This window comes from Melitaea cinxia, chromosome 8, assembly GCF_905220565.1.
Source record: "Melitaea cinxia chromosome 8, ilMelCinx1.1, whole genome shotgun sequence".
Taxonomy (NCBI): domain Eukaryota; kingdom Metazoa; phylum Arthropoda; class Insecta; order Lepidoptera; family Nymphalidae; genus Melitaea; species Melitaea cinxia.
This window is the reverse complement of record NC_059401.1, coordinates 6,718,867-6,739,440: the sequence shown is the minus strand read 5'-3', so window position 1 is coordinate 6,739,440 and position 20,574 is coordinate 6,718,867. Positions and strand designations below refer to the sequence as shown.

General features: G+C 29.7%; 1 protein-coding gene and 1 long non-coding RNA gene across 3 annotated transcripts; one reads left to right on the top strand and one right to left on the bottom strand.

Annotated features, from left to right (window-relative positions):
• Positions 1-241: 241 nt before the first annotated feature.
• Positions 242-13,924, top strand: LOC123655512 (pancreatic triacylglycerol lipase). The gene is made up of 7 exons (XM_045591288.1): positions 242-286; positions 2,887-3,025; positions 4,074-4,187; positions 4,651-4,802; positions 5,173-5,393; positions 12,952-13,108; positions 13,636-13,924. The coding sequence occupies exons 3-7, from the start codon at positions 4,077-4,079 to the stop codon at positions 13,736-13,738; spliced, it is 744 nt and encodes a 247-aa protein (XP_045447244.1). The 5' UTR covers positions 242-286; positions 2,887-3,025; positions 4,074-4,076; the 3' UTR covers positions 13,739-13,924.
• LOC123655513 lies at positions 6,960-18,739 on the bottom strand. Of its 2 annotated transcripts, XR_006743419.1 has the most exons (4): positions 18,572-18,739; positions 18,108-18,285; positions 17,241-17,428; positions 6,960-6,970 (listed from the first exon to the last, which is right to left on the bottom strand). It is a non-coding gene; the product is annotated as an uncharacterized LOC123655513 (long non-coding RNA). The 2 variants fall into 2 exon arrangements; XR_006743418.1 differs by lacking the exon at positions 6,960-6,970 and having other exon boundaries at positions 17,180-17,428.
• Positions 18,740-20,574: the final 1,835 nt, after the last annotated feature.

The following is a 20,574-nucleotide window of genomic DNA, read 5'->3' as shown; positions in this document are numbered from 1 at the left end:
TCAACCACATCCGGTACGACAATATTCTTAAAAATAAATCCAATTAAGTTAAAATCTTCCTTTAAACTTCCTTTAAATTTTCTTATTATTAATAAAAAGAAAATTTCCATTCACATCAACCCTCATGAAATAAAATAAATAAATGTTATTCAATACATTTATTATCATTTTAATATTAACAAATATTTTATTTTTATTATTTATAATTTAAGTCAATGTTTTTTTCAGGTATATTGCCCGATAGATCGAATCGTGTTGAAGACATATATCTACGTTTTTATAATGGGTAAGTATTAATGAATTACTATTTTTTTTTTGCAATTAACAATAGTTTTTTTATTATTATTAAATTAATAACATTTTCCAATGAGTTATCATAATTAAAATAAATTATTACTATATAAACTTTTAATTAGAAATGTCAATTTATTGTAGAAACAATTTCACAGATATTTGATTAGTCATTTTGATTTTAAAATGACTAATCAAATATTTGCTTTCGAAAGAATAACATTTCACAAGTGTTGACAGACAATATTATCCTAAATAATACAAAACAGTGGGAAATACGTTAAACAGCGTTTATAGTGGTCAAGGTAAATCACCATACCATTTACATACACTGAGTTACATTATTTTATACCAGATGACTAGATTATATGAGAATGAGACCATAACATATGTAATTTTAACCTTCTGATAATATTTGATTATTCTCGTCAGTTACTCGGACAAAAAATATTACATAATACAAAGTTTAAAGTAAATTGTTTCTTTTTACCCAAATTTATATCTTTGTCAGTAGTAATTTACTACTAAACGTACTAGTATATATTTTTTTACTATCCCAGAGAATTTTAGTTAGCAGCCTAAGCTCCGTATAAGTTAGATTAATTTAACAATAAAGACGCAATTAGTGAGCGATCAATAAATAGATTGTGTGGTGGTCACAAATCACTAAACTTTCACATAGATACACATACATCCACAGAACAGTGTTATGAACGTAACTATAATAAAGCACTACTCGGAATGTGTGTCGAATGGAAGCCAAAATAGCTTACCCCGTTCTAAACTCTTTTTTAAATTATAATTAAAACATAAAATTACTTTTCTTACTTCTGGTCAAAACAGCAACGCATTTATTTTGTCCAGTTTGTTAAATATCCAAAGGGGTGTTGGTCTAGTAGAGTTAGATTTCATAAGTTCTAAATTTAATGGTAAATTACACAATGAAGTACAATTAAACTAGAACTTAAGGCTAAGTCAGTTTTATAATATTACCATTTAATATATTTCATAAGGCATTGGAGCAGCGTTGGACTAGCTCTGATCCTTCTCCTACATGGGGGAGGAGGCCTATGCTCAGTAGTGAGATATTACAGGCTGAAGCATCATATTTCATAAGGAAGCCGATAGGAGGATTCGGTTTGACTGGGTGGCATTTGGCAGGCTTTGTCAAATCTTCACTTCAGAGATTCCGCAATGCTACAGTAACGACACGTGGAAACTAACGAAGTGACTAGTCCACAAGCTTAATGTCACTCAACGTGCAATGGAACGAGCTATGCTTGAGATCTCTCTCAAAGATAGGATTAGAAATGAAACTATCTGCTAGTGAACGAAATTGACCTACATAGACCACAGAATTAGCAAATTGAAGTGGCAGTGGCCAGGTCACCTATATTGGAGAACTGATAGCCGCAGGAGGAGACGTGTCCTGGAGTGGATACCATGTTTTGGCAAACGTAGTGTAGAAGGCTTGCTGGTCTGACGATCTACGTAAGATTGCCGATGGAGGCTGGACGAGAAATGTGGGAAACCGGGAAGTTTGGCAGTTCCCGAACTTGGCATGTATAGCAGTGGACTGCGATAGCCTGGAATGGTGATATCTCATATAGTCATTACATAAATTTAAAGTCATCATCATCATCACTTCAGCCTATCGCAGTCCACTGCTGGACATTTGCCTCAATAAGTTCGCGCCAAGAATGGCGTGAACTCATGTGTGTTGCCCATAGTCACTACGCTGGGCAGGCGGGTTGGTGACCGCAGTGCTGGCTTTATAGCACCGAAGATTTAAAGTCATAGTTTACAACAATTCCACCTACAATCATTGTGCGTGATGTTATTAAGCCTAAAGTATTCCATAGAAAACAAACTGTTCAACACATATAAGTTAAAAAGAAACTTTTCCGCGTTACTATAGCAATAAGATATAATAAATTATTACGTTACTATTGCAATAAAATATAATATTATGATAAATTATAGAAACCGACATAGAGCTATTATTATTAATGAAACAATGTTATAGATAAGTAATACAATATATTCGACCTTCTGTTATTTATAATTATTGTGTAGGTATAGTAAAAAAAAATACAAGAAGTAAACATACCTCTAAACAAGCGAGTTGCGGCCCTGAAGCAATAAATAAACTAAATGCGTGTGAACCTTGAACTTACCAAGTAGTTACATATAGGTTTTTCCACGAACAAACAGAAGTGGCAGTACGTAGAAGATGTTATTATGAAAAACGATAAAAAGCTTAGTAAGTTGGACAAAATTTAAAAGCAAATGGCTAAAATAATTAAACGGTATTCTTCTCGATAAATTTGTAAGGAAATATCCTGTTCAACCATCCCTGACCCTCTCCTCCTGGAATGGGTGCAGGTAACGCGCTTGCGATGCTTATAGTGTTGCAGGCGTCTAGGGTTCCCATCAAGTGATAGGTTTTATTGCCACCAGAGTTGTAAAAAAAAATAATAATAACATATGTAGATTTATTAAAACACATATTAAGTTGAATATATTGGATAAAGTTATATTTTAAATTAAACCTAATAATAATATCTAATAAGTTAAACATGTGTATAATTTCAGAAATGCATTTGAAGAATACGTGGACATACCTCTTAGCCAGGCCTCTCGGCTCCTTGAGATTCAAGGCTTTGATAAAAACAATTCCACCGTCCTTTACATACATGGTTTCATAGAAACGGCTCAGCAAGAAAGTGTACAGGTAAAAAGAAATAAATAAAATGTCTAAAATATCTCCTCAGAGTTATTGATCGTTAATACTTTTTAGCATAAAACTATTTCATAAGTATTTAGTTATACTGTTACACCATATATATATATATATATATATATATATATATAAAAGTTTTGCATATAACATACAATAGTATGAATTATTCATTATAATGAGTGAATTTCCCGTAAACATTAGAATACAATACAATTGCTTAAAGAAGTTATCGTGCATTTTTGGCACTAAAATATTTTAATTGAAACTTGAGACGTTAAATAAGTTTGATTTTTCCTTAAAATACACGAAAAGGACTATAAAATCTACTTTCTAATAGAGTTAACATAGACCTAAAATCATTTGCATAGTCTAAATATGAAATAGATTACATTAAAGGAAAGCCTTGTAAAGACAAACTATTTTTTTTTAGTTTTATTTTAAACAGTCGGCAAACCTTTATAATAATAGGGTATGAATAAGATATTTGATAAAAGTTATTAAAATTTTATATAAATCATCTTATTATTTACCACAATATATATTTTAAGTAAAATATTGAAGCAGGTAATTAATTATTAATGAATTTGTTATTTTAATAATTAATTATTTGAATGTAAATAACAAACCAATGTTGTTATATTCAAATCATCAACTAGTGACCATAATAATTATTTTGCGAAAACATTTTGAAAAGTGACCATGAATCTACGAAACCAAATTTGTTGCGAGGCCGTGAACAGATGCTAACGACTATGTTACCCATGCGGTGGAGAAAATATTAAATATCATAGTTACTTTTTTTTCACTAAATAAATATAAATTAAGCAGAAAACGGCTGCACCAAGTCAAGCCATTTTTTTTTGAGTTTTCTAATACTGTAGAAGGCTCTAATGAAATGAAAAAAGTTAAGACATTAGATAATTTCTGAAAACGTAACGTTTATTTAAAATTTAAACGTTCGACACTTCTCTAGACAAGACCACGTCTCTCCGATCAGTTATCTATATAATATAAGTATATAATAACTTTCTGTTTATAGGTCATGGTGAGCGCGTACTTAGAGTCAAGACCGGCCACTAATATAGTATTACTGGACTGGTCTAACATGTCTCATGGATCCTATTTAGTTAATGCTGCCAGGAATACAAAAAAGGTAGTTACATTGTTTCGATTATTATATTTCATTAATGTGCTTCTGAAAACAAGGTCTCTGGTATTGAAAAACGGAATAAAACTTAATTAGCCTCGCTACCATATTGTAGTTGGTGCTCCTAGCGATAATATTCTCTCACCAAGCATGTTAAGACACTATTTCTACACGTATTCCATGTACTACACTATCTGGACGCCTTCTTATTTTATTTTAACACCGCGTATCTGTTTTATCGTTCTATACCATCTATAGAAAAACGTCAATATCATCGATTAACAATATTAGTTATTGCCGCTATTTTATACTATAAAATTATAAATATAAAGAAGTCAATAGTATAACTGTTTAAAAAGTAACTTTAATGCTTATTCATATGTAACCGATTATAATCATTATGAAGATAATAAATAATTCATTTTCTATTATTTTCTTAATGCCTAAAAACGTGTTTCTCAATTTCCAGGTTGGAGCTGCAGCAGCCGAACACATAAATAATTTAATAGAGTCAGGCCTACCAATAGAAAAATTACACGTTATAGGACATTCCCTTGGTAGTCATGTAGCAGGCTACTTAGCAAGAGATCTCAAAAACAGATATAACAAAACTGTCAAAAGGTAACGTTTCCAAAATATTTCAAACATAACATTTAGTTATCTTAATGCATCACGTTATTTTTTTATTTAGCTTCGAAAATCTTTTTTTTTTTTTAATTGGATAAAATTAAATAAAAGACCGTGATTTCAAAGATCATCTTGAAGTAGATTTTTTTTATCAACAAAAGAGGATTTTAAACATTAATTAACGTAAGCCGAAATTCTAATCATTGTTGCTTAGAAGAACTGTCAGGCAAAAAACAATTGTTTTGATTACGTTAAAATTTATATAAATTAAATTACGTCTAGAGTTCTATAAAATATAAATACTAATATAAATATTTTATTTAATGTTTATAAAATATCTCAATACATTCTTCTTTTATTTCAGATTGACAGCATTAGACCCAGCCTTTCCTGCTTTTTATCCAGACGGTGTGGTAATGGATCACGTCACGGATAAGGACGCAGAATTCGTAGATGTAATACATACAGATGCTGGAGGCTACGGTGCCCCGGTCCGGACCGGGACAGTAGATTTCTGGCCGAATGGCGGCAAGAGTATCCAGCCTGGATGTCCTCGATTCGCCCCTATACCGCTTTCAGATGACAGTGAGTACTGCAAGAGGCTGTAGTTTCCCACTGCCTGGCAAAAGCCTCTTCTATTATGGAGAATGATTGAAACTTTATCCACCATTATTGGTGAATAAACATGTCTCAGGTTCACCGTCGTGTACAATTTAAAATATTAAATGAATTTTGTACTTAAATTTCAGCCATATTGACCCAGATTTTGAAACGCAATCGGGTTAAGATCAACGCTAGTGTTAATATACAAATACAAATAATAATTATATTGCATATATATGATATTATTTACGACTGTTTCAATTAATTTATAAGTTGAGTTGTTATATATTACATACCTAAATAAAACTTACAATAGGAAGCAGGATTAAAATTTTAACCCATAACATTGCTCTCAACAAATTTCATAAGTATTACGTATAGTAGTAGCTTCTTCTTGGCGCGTGATTTTTGCATTTCTTACTGTTTTATTAAACAAATCACTCAGACTCTGAGTATCCCTATTTACATAATCTTTTCAATTAATTACATCAAAATTTTATCTGAACATTTATTCACGTTCGCTTAAATTTGTGATATTTCTAATACTAGTTTTATTAATGGAGAAAATTTATGCTACTAGCGCGATCGTTTACGTTGGCTTAAAGCTATTCGAAACATTTACAGTAATATGTCTGTGAGTCTCGTAAAGTTGGTCAGAGATTATTGAAGATTAGATACGGTCATTTCAAAAATTAAACGCTGTCTATATTTGTGGTATAAACATTCGTATGCCTTTAATTAGAGAATAAACCGTCTACCTACAACAATAAGGAAAAATGAAACGTTTTTTGTGCAGTTATAATATTTTGGTGTTTTTGTAGACATCCAAATAACAATTCCCATACAAGTCACACAATTGAATGCAGTTATATAACTATTGTGATGGATTAAATCAATTTCATGAATAATGCCATCTATAAGCTAATAGAGTATTTCTATGATATCTTAGTTATATTTGGATATAATCTAAACAAAATAAGACTAAAACTGATATTTTTAGAATTTTAGTTTTTTCTTTCTAACATATACCTACCTACACACGGTCGTCTGTTCTTATGGTAGGCAATTTAACGACTTTTTAAAAGTCAGCTGATAAAAATACTTTTATTTTGATCTTTTCTATCTAATATGTCTTTCTGTATGTATGTTTCTGTGTCATACACAATCTGCTGCATAAAGTCAGATGTGATTTTAATGGTATTAATCCCGCGTGTCTTAAATTAATGTAGTGTAGGTTTCATCTTGATACGCCGTATAGGTACTAATTGTATTATTGTTCTATAAGCAATTATAATAAAAACATAATGATGTCATTTTATACTACTAAAAAGAAGCTATTAAAAATTGAACTTATTGTTCAATTTTAAAAAATGTGAACTTCGTAGTAATTTTACTCTTCACTACTAGATGGCGTTTTAGTACGGAAGTGTAGCGTTAAATTTATATGATTATGTATAACAACACTAAAAGGACTTTATAATTCCTAGAATAAAAGTTAAGAACAATACCAAAGTCATTACATTTGTTAAAAGAGGATTAGTAGTACATTAAATACATTCCTACTTACGTTCGGACGCAAATTGCTAATAGCCCTACCTTTACTGCACTGAAGCGTGATAGAAACTTGTTTCGACATATTTATGAGCAATTCTCAAAATAATGCTGAATAATTTTTATTTTGACTTTAAAAAACAAAATGACAGTATCCTACTTATTAATGTTTCCAATTAATAAAGAAATAATCAAATTTGACTATTTTTTATAAAACTACCTTATTTATTTAATATTTCTTGGAAAAAAATATAAGTTTTTAAGACAATGGTCTAAAAATGTTCATATTACGTTACCGAATAAAATTCGTTAAAAATGAAAACACGTAAAAGTTTGCAAACCTTTTTAAGAAATTTTAAATATTTTAAATGAAAACACAGACAGAGAACGGAAAACTTTAATTATAAGATCAATACTTTAGAAGAAATAGACCACATTTTGTCCATTTCGTTACCTTTGGAACCCCTGCTTGGAAAACATTTTAAATTATTAAGTTCACAGGCAGAATCTCAGTCATTTTTTAATTTACATTACAAAATAAATCAACAATCTATGCTGTAACACTCTTAATTATTATAAAAAATTGTTAAATTTTAAATATTAATAGAAGAATCGGTCATCTCTATCAGGACAATAACAAAGTAGGAACTTTGGTAACACAACAAGAACTTATAAGGCTGAGTATATACAATACACAATTCAAAACAATGTTTTTATTTAACATAATTCGAACTTATGATTGAGAATGATGTTAATTAGCTATCTTAGAAATCACAAATTCTGTTCGAGCATAGTATTTTAAATATATGTATATGTTGAATACTGTACTATCAATCACATTTTACGTAAAAATTAATTATACTTATTCTAAAGTAAATAAATCAAAAATCCTTATAGGTTAGTATATCTAAATCACAAATGGGATATCAAATAAACTTAATTATTATTTACTTAGTAATAATTATGAAATTATTATCAGGAATCAGGATTTTATTATCAGGAATCAGGATTATCAGGGGAATTCAGGAAACCACACTCAGAACCACAACAAAAAATCATAGAATTTAACTCTAGAACCCGATTGAAGTGCCACCTACTTACTGGGTCTAATTGTTAATCTAAGCCATCTACACTGTAAAAATTTTTTGTAAAATTATCATTTTTTTACTCAACATGAGATGGCTAAATTACTAATCAGTGTGTATGAATTCAAATTATAACACATTTTGAGTAATTTTCCAAGACATATGAGAAAATTTGCTAAGATGCGCTTTAATTTTACAATCTTAGAGTATAAATCTTACTTGTATTGTAATTTCACGGAACAGTTTATTAAATTTTAATAACAAACTTTGAAGATTTACCAAAATTTTTAGTAATTTGAGATACTATATTTTTTTGTAAAATTACCAAATATTTTATAATTCGAATTACTGTGAAGTGTTTAGAAATTTACAAATTTTGTTATTATTTTTACAATTTGAACTGTAAAATTACACAATACATTGTAAAATTACTAAAAAATACTATTTGTCTGTTGCCATGTATAATTTTACTAAACAGGTTATCAATTTTCGATACCAAGCTCCTTAAATTTACTAACATTGTTTGTGTTTTGAATTACTAATTTTGTTGTAAATTTACAAAACAATATTGTAATTTAAACTACAATCAAAGTATTGAAAATTCAAAAAATTTTTTTGGTATTTTTACTATTCTTATTGTAAAATTACACAATGTATTGTAAAATTACTAAAAAATACTACTTGTCTGTAGCCATGTGTAATTTTACTAAACAGGTTATCAATTTTCGATACCAAGCACCTTAAATTTACGAACATTATTTGTGTTTTGAATTCCTACTTTTGTTGTAAATTTACAAAACAATATTGTAATTGAAACTACAATGGAATTATTGAAAATTCAAAAAATTTTTTTGGTATTTTTACTATTCTTATTGTAAAATTACACAATGTATTGTAAAATTACTAAAAAATACTATTTTTCTTTAGCCTTGTTTAATTTTACTAAACACGCTGTCGACTTTCGTTTCCAAGCTTCGTAAATTTACAAACATTGTGCGTATTTTAATTTAATCTGTGGTCTAGTAAGATTGTGAAACAATAGTTAAATTCGAATTCTAATGAATTCATTGGAAATTCAATAATCTTCTCATTAATTTTATTATTTTGACTGTAAAATTATACAGTGTTTTGTATAATTAACAGTATAATAGGGTAACTACTTTTTTAGATGAACCAAAATTGTTAGTATTTCGGTTTACCATAGTTTCTTGAAAGATTACAAAAAAAAATGTTTATTTACATATTATTGAAATTATTAAAAATTTATCAATATTTTTATATCATATTTATATGTAAAATTTTGATTTGAAAATTATATATAGTAAAGTTATGATTAATAAAGCATTTTTAACTTCCCTCTAAAAAAATTAAAATTTTTTTTAAAAATCGGGAAGTTATTGGTTTTACCCCGTTTTTCGAAAGTCGAGTTTTCATCATATCTCGACGTTTAAAGGCCCTAGAAAGCTTCCCTGACTATTTTTACGAGGGTGTCTGTATGTCTGTGTGGATGTGTGTGTGTACGCATGTAAACCTCTTATAACTTTTGAACGGCTTGACCGATCGAAACGAGACTCGTGGCATTCGAAAGGGTTCCACTCAACTTAGACTTCCTGAAAATTTGAAGTGAATCGATTCGGTAGATTTTGAGAAATTTAAAAAAAAACCGCGAAAAATTTTTTTCGAAAATGATGTTTTTTTAGAATAACTTTTTGGCTATTGCACCGATCAATTCCATAACCTAATCAGCTCTTAAGCTCAAAAAACGACGTCGAATGCCGTTTTGCAAATCAAAATCGGTTCATTCGTTCGTGAGATATCGAAAACCAAAAAAATCGAAAAAATTAAAAAACAAGCGTTTCTTAGAATAACTGCTTGGTAAATTTCCGAAAATATTTTGTAATTTTATCAAACCCAATTCAAATGAATTGGTTGGTATAGTTACGAAACTGCGTAGTAAATTTACTAAACATTTTTATGATCAATTATTGATTAAAATTACAAAATTGTATAGTAAAATTACTAATCAAATTTTCTGTAACTGCTTGGCAAATTTCCAAAAATATTTTGTAATTTTATCAAACCCAATTCAAATGAATTGGTTGGTGTAGTTACGAAACTGCGTAGTAAATTTACTAAACATTTTTATGATCAATTATTGAATAAAATTACAAAACTGTATAGTAAAATTACTAATCAAATTTTCTGTAACCGCTTGGTAAATCTCCAAAAATATTTTGCAATTTTATCAAACTCAATTCAAGTGAATTAAGTAGTATAGTTACAAAACAGCATAGTAAATTTACTAAGCATTTTCATGATACATTCTTGAGTAAAATTACAAAACTGTATGATAAAATTACTATTTAAATCTTCTGGAACTGCTTGGTAAATTTCCAAAAACATTTTGTAATTTTCTCAAATTGAGTTGAAGCATTCTGTTTAGTAAATTTACTAAATTGTTTTGCGTTAAAACTTCCCACACATTTTTAGTAAGTTTACCAAAGAAATTTTTAACAGTGTACGACCCACTTAAACACAAAAAAATCATTGGAAATCGGACAAAAGCTTATACTTTGAATAAATGTGCTACCTCAATGGTGAAAACCCCATCCAAACACAACGTACATACATACAAACATACAGGTCAAAATGAGAACCTCGAACCCGAGAAAAGAACTAAATACTTATAGACATAAAGTCAAAAATAACCCTCCCTTATATTGTGCTATCGTTGGGTAACAATGCAATGTAGACTCTGCCTTACGTTTTCCTATTTTGTTACTTCATATTCTTCTTATACATAATCAAACAAAAGTAACCAAAGAGGAAGTAACGAACATAGACCAGAAGTTTCATTTCATCTATTTCTACAATAAAATCTGATAAAATCGACTGTAGGTGATAAGATATCAAAAATGTATTAAACAATTATCAATTCTTAACACTATAAACATTAAAAATTATAAACTTACCCTTGTTAATACAGTTACAAAACAAGAAGAAAATTTTTAATCCGGCGCGCACCACACAATTAAACGATATTTTCAAATAAATTCGAAAAGTGGAGGCAATGCTAATTTTAGATTTTCGTTCTTCTCAAATGTTGCCGGTGCACAGAAAACCATAATCTACTAACTTGTTTTTAAATATTTTCCATAAACCACGTAACAAAATAAGAAAATACAAAAGGAACTTTTTAAGGACATGTTATAAAATATATTTATTTTTAAAATAAGCAATGTTTTTCGCAAAATTGTATATTCGAGTGATAAATTGATAGTAACAGCGTAAAATAGCATCATAAAATTAAATGTCAGCCCATAATATTAAAAAAAAAACTAATAGAAAGTCATACACTGCTAAATGGGACACATCACTCTCCATACATTTGCACGCTCAATAGTTTATCTTTTTTTGTTTTTTTTCATAAATTATCAATTTGTCATAAGAATGAAAGCAGGAATGTAAACAGTAATTCAGTGATTTTATTTATTTAATTATTATCTTGAACATAATATTATTCTACCATTTAAAAAAATTAAGTCAATTTATGGGACAGCAATACAACGATCATTCAGCATTATTTTGAGAATTGCTCTTATACTCGTAAACCATTTAAAATTTATATAGTGAGGCGGTTATAACTTCATCATCATCATTTCAGTCATAAAGTTAATACAAACCTTTACTCAATTACCGATTTTAAAGAAAAGATATCACAAGGACATATTATATCATAATAAATATATATACTGATATATTAACTTAAAACACTATTATGTTCTTTGTAATGCTCATCGTCATGGGTTTATCATTTTACATCGAAATATTTTTTTTTATAAAATAAGATGGCAAACATGCATACGGCTTACTTGTGTTGCCGCAGCTTATGGACACTTGCAATAGAAATCCTACCATTGACTGAGGAATTCTGGACTCTGGTTACGTTACACGCAGCAGGAACACAACACTAACTTGAGAGCAGTTTTATTTATCTGCGATCCTTTGTTAGATTGGGGTACTTCCCCCGTCATGCTCCTCCAGATTTTGATTAGCATAAGTCCTGCTAAACTCAATGATGAAGTATTTTTAAGTATTTGAGCATTATTTGTACAAAACTTATTTAATATTCAACATTGAAGAAAAAATCAAGTAAATGAATCTTTGGAATCACTTTTGAGACATACCACCAACTTGCTGTGGAGTGCTGAATTTTATTTTCTATATTCGAGCTCTATATTGGAACTCTTTGTTCTCGATTGCAGCAGAGATTTGTAAGGTAGTGGTGTGTGTTTAAACTAATATTTCACGTTTTCATTGTTCTAAAGTACTATCATTTTCTTTCTATTTTTGTTTTGTTTACTAAATACATTTAAAATGTATTGTTCGTGGCATGTGAGAGAGGTTCAGCCCCAAGAACCAACTACAATTTTCGCAGGTTGCTCTGCAGCGCTACGATCGCGCTGGTCCCACACCAAGAAACGTTACATTGGCGCCAAAAGCAATTTTCGTAAACTCGCAAAGCCAAGTAATAAACTTTAAATGTTGCTTTTATTCATTAATTTATTTGTTAAATATATTATGATCATAAAACACGATTGAAAAACCTTTTTTATTTTTTTAAGTAGGGATTTTTTTGTCAAGTAAGTATACCTACTTAAAATAAAAATGGCCAGTAAATGTAGTTTTGGCTAACATTTATCTAATGAAATAGCTGTTCAATTACTCACTAATCAGTTTACATTGGATATGGATCATTTTTATAATTTTATCATTTTTATTACTAACCATAGGAAACAATCTATAATCAAAACCAAATTGTTCCAGTTTATTATATTATAGTATTTAAGCAAAATAATTTGTGAAGGTACTATGTGAAGGCTGATTGTAATTATTATTTTTAGACCTATGCAGTCATTGGCGGTCGTGGAGGTTCTATGCTGAATCCGTTCGGAACCCTACAGCATTTCCAGCATCTCCTGCCGACTCGTATCATAAATTTAGAGAAAATCCCACACCAGAAGTTGGAATGGTTTACATGGGGGTGGACTGTGATACAAGGTTAAATTATTATAATTTTATTATAATTGTATCATTTTGTATTATTATTTATAGTGTTTCATAATATACCCATTATTTTTGTTTAGGAATGCAAAGATAAATATTTTGACTAAAGAAATGAACAAAATTTGGCTAATAAGTACCTTAAAACTGTTAAACAATCTTGATTTTAAAGCAATCAATATATATTATATATGTGAATGTAAGTTTGTTTGTTACGCTCTTGCGCAAAAACTATGTAACCGATCATCATGAAACTTAGTACACATATTCATGGAAGTATTGAAGTAACATAGGATACATCTTATTTAAATAAAATTCAATGCGAGCGAAACCGCGGGTAAAAGCTAGTAATGAATAAAGCTATAGAAATAAAGCTCAAGTAAGCTCTTATCCTTCTTCTACATGGTGAAAGAGACATGTAACCAGCAAAGGTATGTTAAAACTTTAAAACTAATATCATTAGGAGAAAAAAATAATAATTTACATAAAAAAATGATAATTTAGGTTACATTTATCTATTACAGTGCTCGAGGATCTTATTATCTAACAACAAATGGCGAATCTCCATTCGGTAAAGGCATCGAGGGTATTTATTATAAAAGTAAAAATAGTACAGGAACACAATAAAAAAAAGGAACATATGTTTATAGATATAGAGGCGATTTTTCTTAACTAAAAATGTCTTTATCGAATAAAAATTGACAAATTTTGAATAAAAATGTAATTAAATCAGACTTGATTAAAAAAGTAGCAATTTTGGTTGTAACGATGTTTAGTTAGCAATATATCTTATTAAGATATACATGAAAATCACAATTGTTTTTTTTTTATTCTTGAATATTTTAAGACTGTAAACACTTTTTTGAATGTTATACTTACTTTTTACACTTATTTTTTTTGACGTAATATTAATATTAGCCAAACAAATTTAATGTGAACTATACGCAAGGTTACCAAACGATGTTAATGTATTGAATGTCATTATTAAAATATGTTGTTATATTTAACTATTCAGTTACTTTAGATATATATATATATATATATATATATATATATATATATATATATATATATATATTATTGACTATAATCTGACATACGATAGCAAAAATAGAAAACGCCTGGTTTAAAAAAAAATCATTACATCCTGAAATAAAAAAGTAACTTTTATTACATGCATGCAAATCAATGACGTGCAATGAAAAGACATAAACAAGTATGGAAATATAGTGTCAAGATTTTATTTAAACACCCGCTGAGTGACTTTAAACATTCCCCTAACACTATGGTATAATTACGTTAGTACTACTCGATAGAGTAGTAAAATGAAATAGTAAGGACTTTAACCTTTCTTTAGCTCAACCGATGTAACAAATTCTGTTGACGGTAACTGCGAAGTAAGTTAAAACTATTGTTTAAAAAAAAAACTGGTATGAAATTGACACATCTAAAAGTCATACAACAAAGTATTGAATCATACTAAAAAACTTTTTAATTACTATTAACAATGATATTAGTAACATCGTTTTATGTTACCGTGTAATTTACACAGATCTTACATTCGTGTGTCAGACTAAAAAGGAATCCATTTTAATTGGTTTATACTAACGGAAAATCACATAAATAATCACAAAAACATAGAATAGTCTTTTAACAATTATGTTTTTATTATTAAGTAATTATGCTTACAAAAATATTTGTGGACTGGTCTGTATTTACATTATTGACAAGCAAGAAAAAGTGTTACATTTTATAATGCCTTAAATATGAATATGTAATTATCAACCAACCTCGATATAACAAATTGGAGGGGAACAAGAAAACATTCGTTATATCAAGTAATTCGTTGAACTGAGGTTTGTAATGTTGAGTCGGCTAGGTTAGGTTAGTCTAAAATTCGTTATAGAGGTATTCAGTAGAGGTTTTTGATGTTTTCCGAACTAAACTTTATATAAAAGTTTTGGGTTGACAAAATTCATAACTTACAGGTATTTATACTTTTTCTTTACAATCAATCACAACAGCCCTTCGCAGTCCACTACTGGACATAGGCCTCCACAAGTTCACGCCAAAAATGGCACCAACTCATGTGTTTTGCCCATAGTCACCACGCTGCGCAGGCGGGTTGGTGACCGCAGGGCTGGTTTTGTCGCACCGAAGACCCGTCTTCGGCCTGTGAATTTCAAATACTTTTTCTTGATACTTGAAAATTCGTTATAAAAACGTTTCTCGCAAAAAATATTCGCAGGTATATTAAAGGTATATTTTGTAGTGACTCTTATGGACAATTCAAGGGGATTACGAAGAATTTGTTAAATCGAGGAAGTCGTTATATTGAGGTACGTTATATTATGGTTGCACTGTATAACTTAACTTTGTTGCTCATAGCATTATTATTATGAAATATTTAGTATTGATAACAATGTCCAAATGCACAAACTGTTACTTTACTTACTAACTGTAGAAATTTTATGCAAAGGTGCCAACTTTAGAAAAAATTTTTTTAAGTAAGGTACTTAATTTTACGGGTAGATAGTAGCGATTTCTTTAATCATGTAACGTCATTTACAATTTGTAAATCTAATCATTATATATTTTAAATTCAGAAGTAAAAATTAACATTAGCCGTGTTACAAATAGATTCTATAAAAACTTTAACAAAAAAAAAAATGAATGTAATCCATAAAAACATCTTTAATCGACTTTCTTTCATATCAACGATAGCTTTTGTGAATAAATTACTGTTTAACAATAAAAATATCCAATTTAAATAAATATATATAATGCATACAAAAAAAAACAATCAAAATTTAATACAAATTGGGATTATAATAAAACTGTAAACATTGATACGAATTTTCATAAAATTGGCTTTATTCATTTTCATTTCATACATCGTTACGCATCCTCAGATCTATGGTAATTTTTTTATTAAATACGCTAAGATGGAATTACGCAATAATAATAATAAGCAAAAACTAAATTGTTATTGATTTTTAAACATACGTAATATGTTGCTACCACATTTAATAAATAGCTATTTTTAAGGATAATATTGTAGTTTATATATGTTACCTTATAATGAAAAACGCACAAATATATTGTAATGAATTCAAATTTATCAAGTGTTATTATTTTTCCCAGTATATTATTTAAACTTCAGTGAACAAACTTTTATACAAATTAAATTATCTTATAATTCTCAATACAGAAAATAATTTAATTTAATAATTTAATTTAATGTTAGATAAAAATTCTGTTATTTCATAAATATGTTTGTAATATTGTTTTGAATAACATTGAAGTAAATTTAATGGTTTTACTGACATTAATCTTTATCATTCATTTTTCTTCAATGGAGAAGGTTAACAAAAAACACCATGAAACGGAAAGTTCTTATAAGTACTAAAACATTAAACTTGAAATTATAAAGTTCATTGGCTGAATATTTTAATGTACTCGTAATTACTTACATCCGGCCTGCTCTTAATATATTCTTTAGATAGAAAATTTAGCGTTATGGAAAATTATAGGCTAGAATAAACATCACGCTAAGACTTGTGGGAGAGGAACGGTAAGCAAAAATTCTAGTAAAATACCTATATCATAAGAAGCTAATATACCGACCGTGGTTAAATCTAAATGGGGAGATCCAAAACAATTACAAAAAGAATATAACATAAGTTTATATCTTGGAATAAAAATACTTTTAGTCCATCGGTATCTGGTAATCTCGGTAGGTAATATACACAACTATTTAATTAACTAGCTTAGTGGTCTGACTAAATCAAGTCAAAATCGAAATCGTATTTGTACCCTATTTCACAGTTAGTTACAAGGGTTTGAAAACTTGATGCGTACTTATTATTATTTTTTTGTTGTTGTCTTCTTATGAAACGAAATAAGGCGCGCAGTATGAAAAAACAAGGAGAGTTAAATCGTATGAAACAATGCTCAGCGATGACGCTGAAGAATGACCTTTTACAGCGCCTTTAGAGGTATCATTTCAGGTATAGGTAATAGTATACCAGCATTTACTGCACGATACGAATAGTATCAAAGGAACAATTGATGTCTTAATTTTATCCTTTTATTGTTGTAAACTTCAGTCGCGAGTCGGAGGAGACACACACACTTTTTGTCATTAAAATAATAAAACTTATTTATGTCGTAAATTCACTTGAATTATTACTATTCCATCTTCCAATTACTTGAGAACTATCGCTGTAATCATCTTCGGTTAATTTAGAAGTTTCAATTCTTACTTTTTCTGTTATCAAATATAGGGCAAATATTAGAACTCCGGTTAACAGAAATCTGAAAATTTAACGTATACTTTATACAAATTACTGCCGTATTTCAAATGTGTGTAATATATATATATTTATTTATTTATATCATCATTACAGCCTATACAGTCCACTGCTGGACATAGGCCTCCACAAGTTTACGCCAAAAATAACGTGAACTCACGTGTTTTGCCCATAGTCACCACGCTGGGCAGGCGGATTGGTGACCGCAGGGCTGGCATGGTCGCACCTAAGATGCTGCTGCCCGTCTTCGGTCTGTGTCGGTGCATCGGTCGGCTTTTTAAGTTCCAAGGTGGTAGCGGAATTGTGTTATCCCTTAGTCGCCTCTTACGACACCCACGGGAAGATAGGGGGTGGCTATATTCTTTAGTACCGTAGCCACACAGTATATAGTACAGTATATATAATATTATATTATAGGTATTTTATAGGTATTTTTGTGAATTGTGAACACTAAAGGTGATCGTGTTTTGCCAGATGGCTTTTAACGATTGTGGTCTCTATCCTTCTTCAAAATTGAAAAATAATTTCAGACTCCTTACCGTAATATTGGCTATTGAGGCTCAAAATATTCTTTAAATTTTGTCTCGGGTAATGATATAGAGGAAGTCCTCTATAAATCTTAGTTTCATAAAGTTTAATAAACTAACATACATATTTATATTATTATATTTTTATCAACAAACCTGTATCTTGTTCAATCATTCAATGTATTCAACAAATTCTCCTAATAGCTTAGGTGTTGTTGAATACAATGTAAAATTTTGTATTAAAGCATTTTTCGTTTTTGACGCAGAATAGATGTCCACTAAAAATTTTGTAGTCCAAAATGCGGTAAACGCGATAGCACCTAATAATAGTACACTGAAACAACATGTGTATTCTAAAATGTTTTAATTTTCAACTAGGACACACTAAGGACTAAATGGAGACATAATCAACTTAAAGTTATTAAACGACCTAAATTTTTTTTTTTTTTTTATGACAAATAGGCAGGCATTTGACCACAATCTCACCTGATGTTAAGTGACGATGCGGTCGAAGGTGGAGCATGCCTGCCTAATAACAGCCTATTCACCAAATGCACCTATCTATTGCAAGTAAAACTGTATTTTATTTTTAAAATTTTATTTTTTTAAACGGTACTTACAGTCCTGCTGCCATTTTTCGATATACAAAAAATTACTTGAATCGTATATTGTCACAATTAAAAGTGTTTGTCCTGAATGCTTTCTGTTACAGTCTACGTCTCAGTAGTAACTATCACCAATAACGTTTGGATGAAACAAACGACTACTGTTATGTAGCTTGATAAAATTAATATAATCAACATGATGACATCAGTTATTTCGAATCTCTATGTTTGTTTAACAACCTAAGACTATTCAAACGTGAAAATATCAATAACAAATTGTATATCAGAACTATAACAAATTTTGTGTAACAAACAAATAGTGCTGTCGCTCTTTTTTACGAATATTCTAATTCTTATTAGGTTGCTCGAACTTAACATCAATTAACGATCGTCAACGATAGCGAGGCCCCGTTAAAAAGTAATGTTTAGCAAATTATAATCAACTACGTTGTACTTGTTCAAGAAAAAAAAATTAAATACCAGGAGAACAACTTTATGTGATATAAATTTGTACTTTTAAAAAAATATAATAAAAAAATCACTTGCAATAAGTTATTTTAAGCGGAAGGGTCTTTCTTATGCATATGAAGTTAAAAAAAACTGCAATAAATTCAAATAAGTTTGTCTTCTTTTATATGTCGTTGTTAGCATTCTAAAAAGCGATTTTGGTAATTTTTGATTTATTTTCTCCTTTTTGAATAATAATGTCTGTAACTGGTACACTGCATTTAAAAAGGTGTGAGGAGATAACAGCTAGATGTCCTAGTTAAACACTATAACTACGGGCCAGTTTTCAATGTTGAGGTTATTTTAGTCAGAGTTAATTAATTAAACACATACTGACGTACATACATACACACATCAGCCTAACGGAATCCACTGCAGGACATAGGCCTCTTGTCTTCGGCCTGTGTATTTCGATGCCAGCAGTTAAATGGTTATCCCGCCATCAGTCGGCTTTTTAAGTTCCAATGTGGTAGTGGAACTGTGTTATCCCTTAGACGGTGATGATGCACTGGTCGCCAGTCGCCACAAAGCTGCAAAGCTTGCATCATCGGCGTAGGGTGGCCGAACTGTCGGTTTTTTATCGGATACACTTTGGAGAGTGTGCGCAAGAACTTCATGACCTGATTCCCCCCTCCTCCTTCCATCATCGTACAACCAGACGCTCTGCGTTACGTCACCCTTATATGGTTGACATTCCCCCTATACGCACTAAGCGATTCGCTAGTACATTCTTGATCCGCACGGCCAAAGAATGGAACTCTCTACCAGCGTCTGTGTTCCCCGAAAGCTATGACCTGGGGATCTTTATGTCGCGAGTGAATCGGTTACTTCTAGGTAAGCGTGCTCCATCTTAGACCGCATTTTTACTTATCATCAGGTGAAATAGCGGTCAAACGCCAGCCTAACTATGTATAAAAATAAAAATAAAGTCGCCTCTTACGACACCTACGGGAACAACGGGACAAGAGAAAAAAATGCAAAGTAACATCGTAATAGTAAAATAAAATGAGCATTTTAAAGTTCACAAAAATATAATTTTCATAACAATCTATAACATTGTGAAATAGGTACCAAAATTGATAATATATAACTTATAACCACAACAAGTGCACGGTGTCAAATTTACGATCACATATTACCCTAATCCTGTTAAATTCGTAATTGGTATGTCATTTATCTGACTATCCATGTCTATCAAATATTTCACACCTAAATAAAGTGTAACCATAAGAGCACCAGTTATTAAAAACCTAAAAAGAAAATTAAAATAATGATCATTTTTATTTCACATTTTATAAAAAATAAAAATAACAAGAAAAAAAACTAATGGTTTTGGGAAATAATTGAACCCTATTTTAATTCAAAATTTCGTACAACTATCTACGAAGAAATGTAAAAAAAAAAGAAATTACAAGTATGTACTAATCGTTCTAAATAAACACTCACGTTCCCGCAACGACCATTATACGGATCGTTAACAAAAATTTTACTATAATGATATCGAGTGAGTA

Excerpts from the sequence above, each read along its gene's own strand:
- LOC123655512 (XM_045591288.1), top strand. The coding sequence starts at position 4,077 with ATGGTGAGCGCGTACTTAGAGTCAAGACCGGCCACTAATATAGTATTA. Across the intron at positions 4,188-4,650 it reads CTGCCAGGAATACAAAAAAG|GTTGGAGCTGCAGCAGCCGA; the intron begins GTAGTTACATTG and ends CTCAATTTCCAG. Across the intron at positions 4,803-5,172 it reads TATAACAAAACTGTCAAAAG|ATTGACAGCATTAGACCCAG; the intron begins GTAACGTTTCCA and ends CTTTTATTTCAG.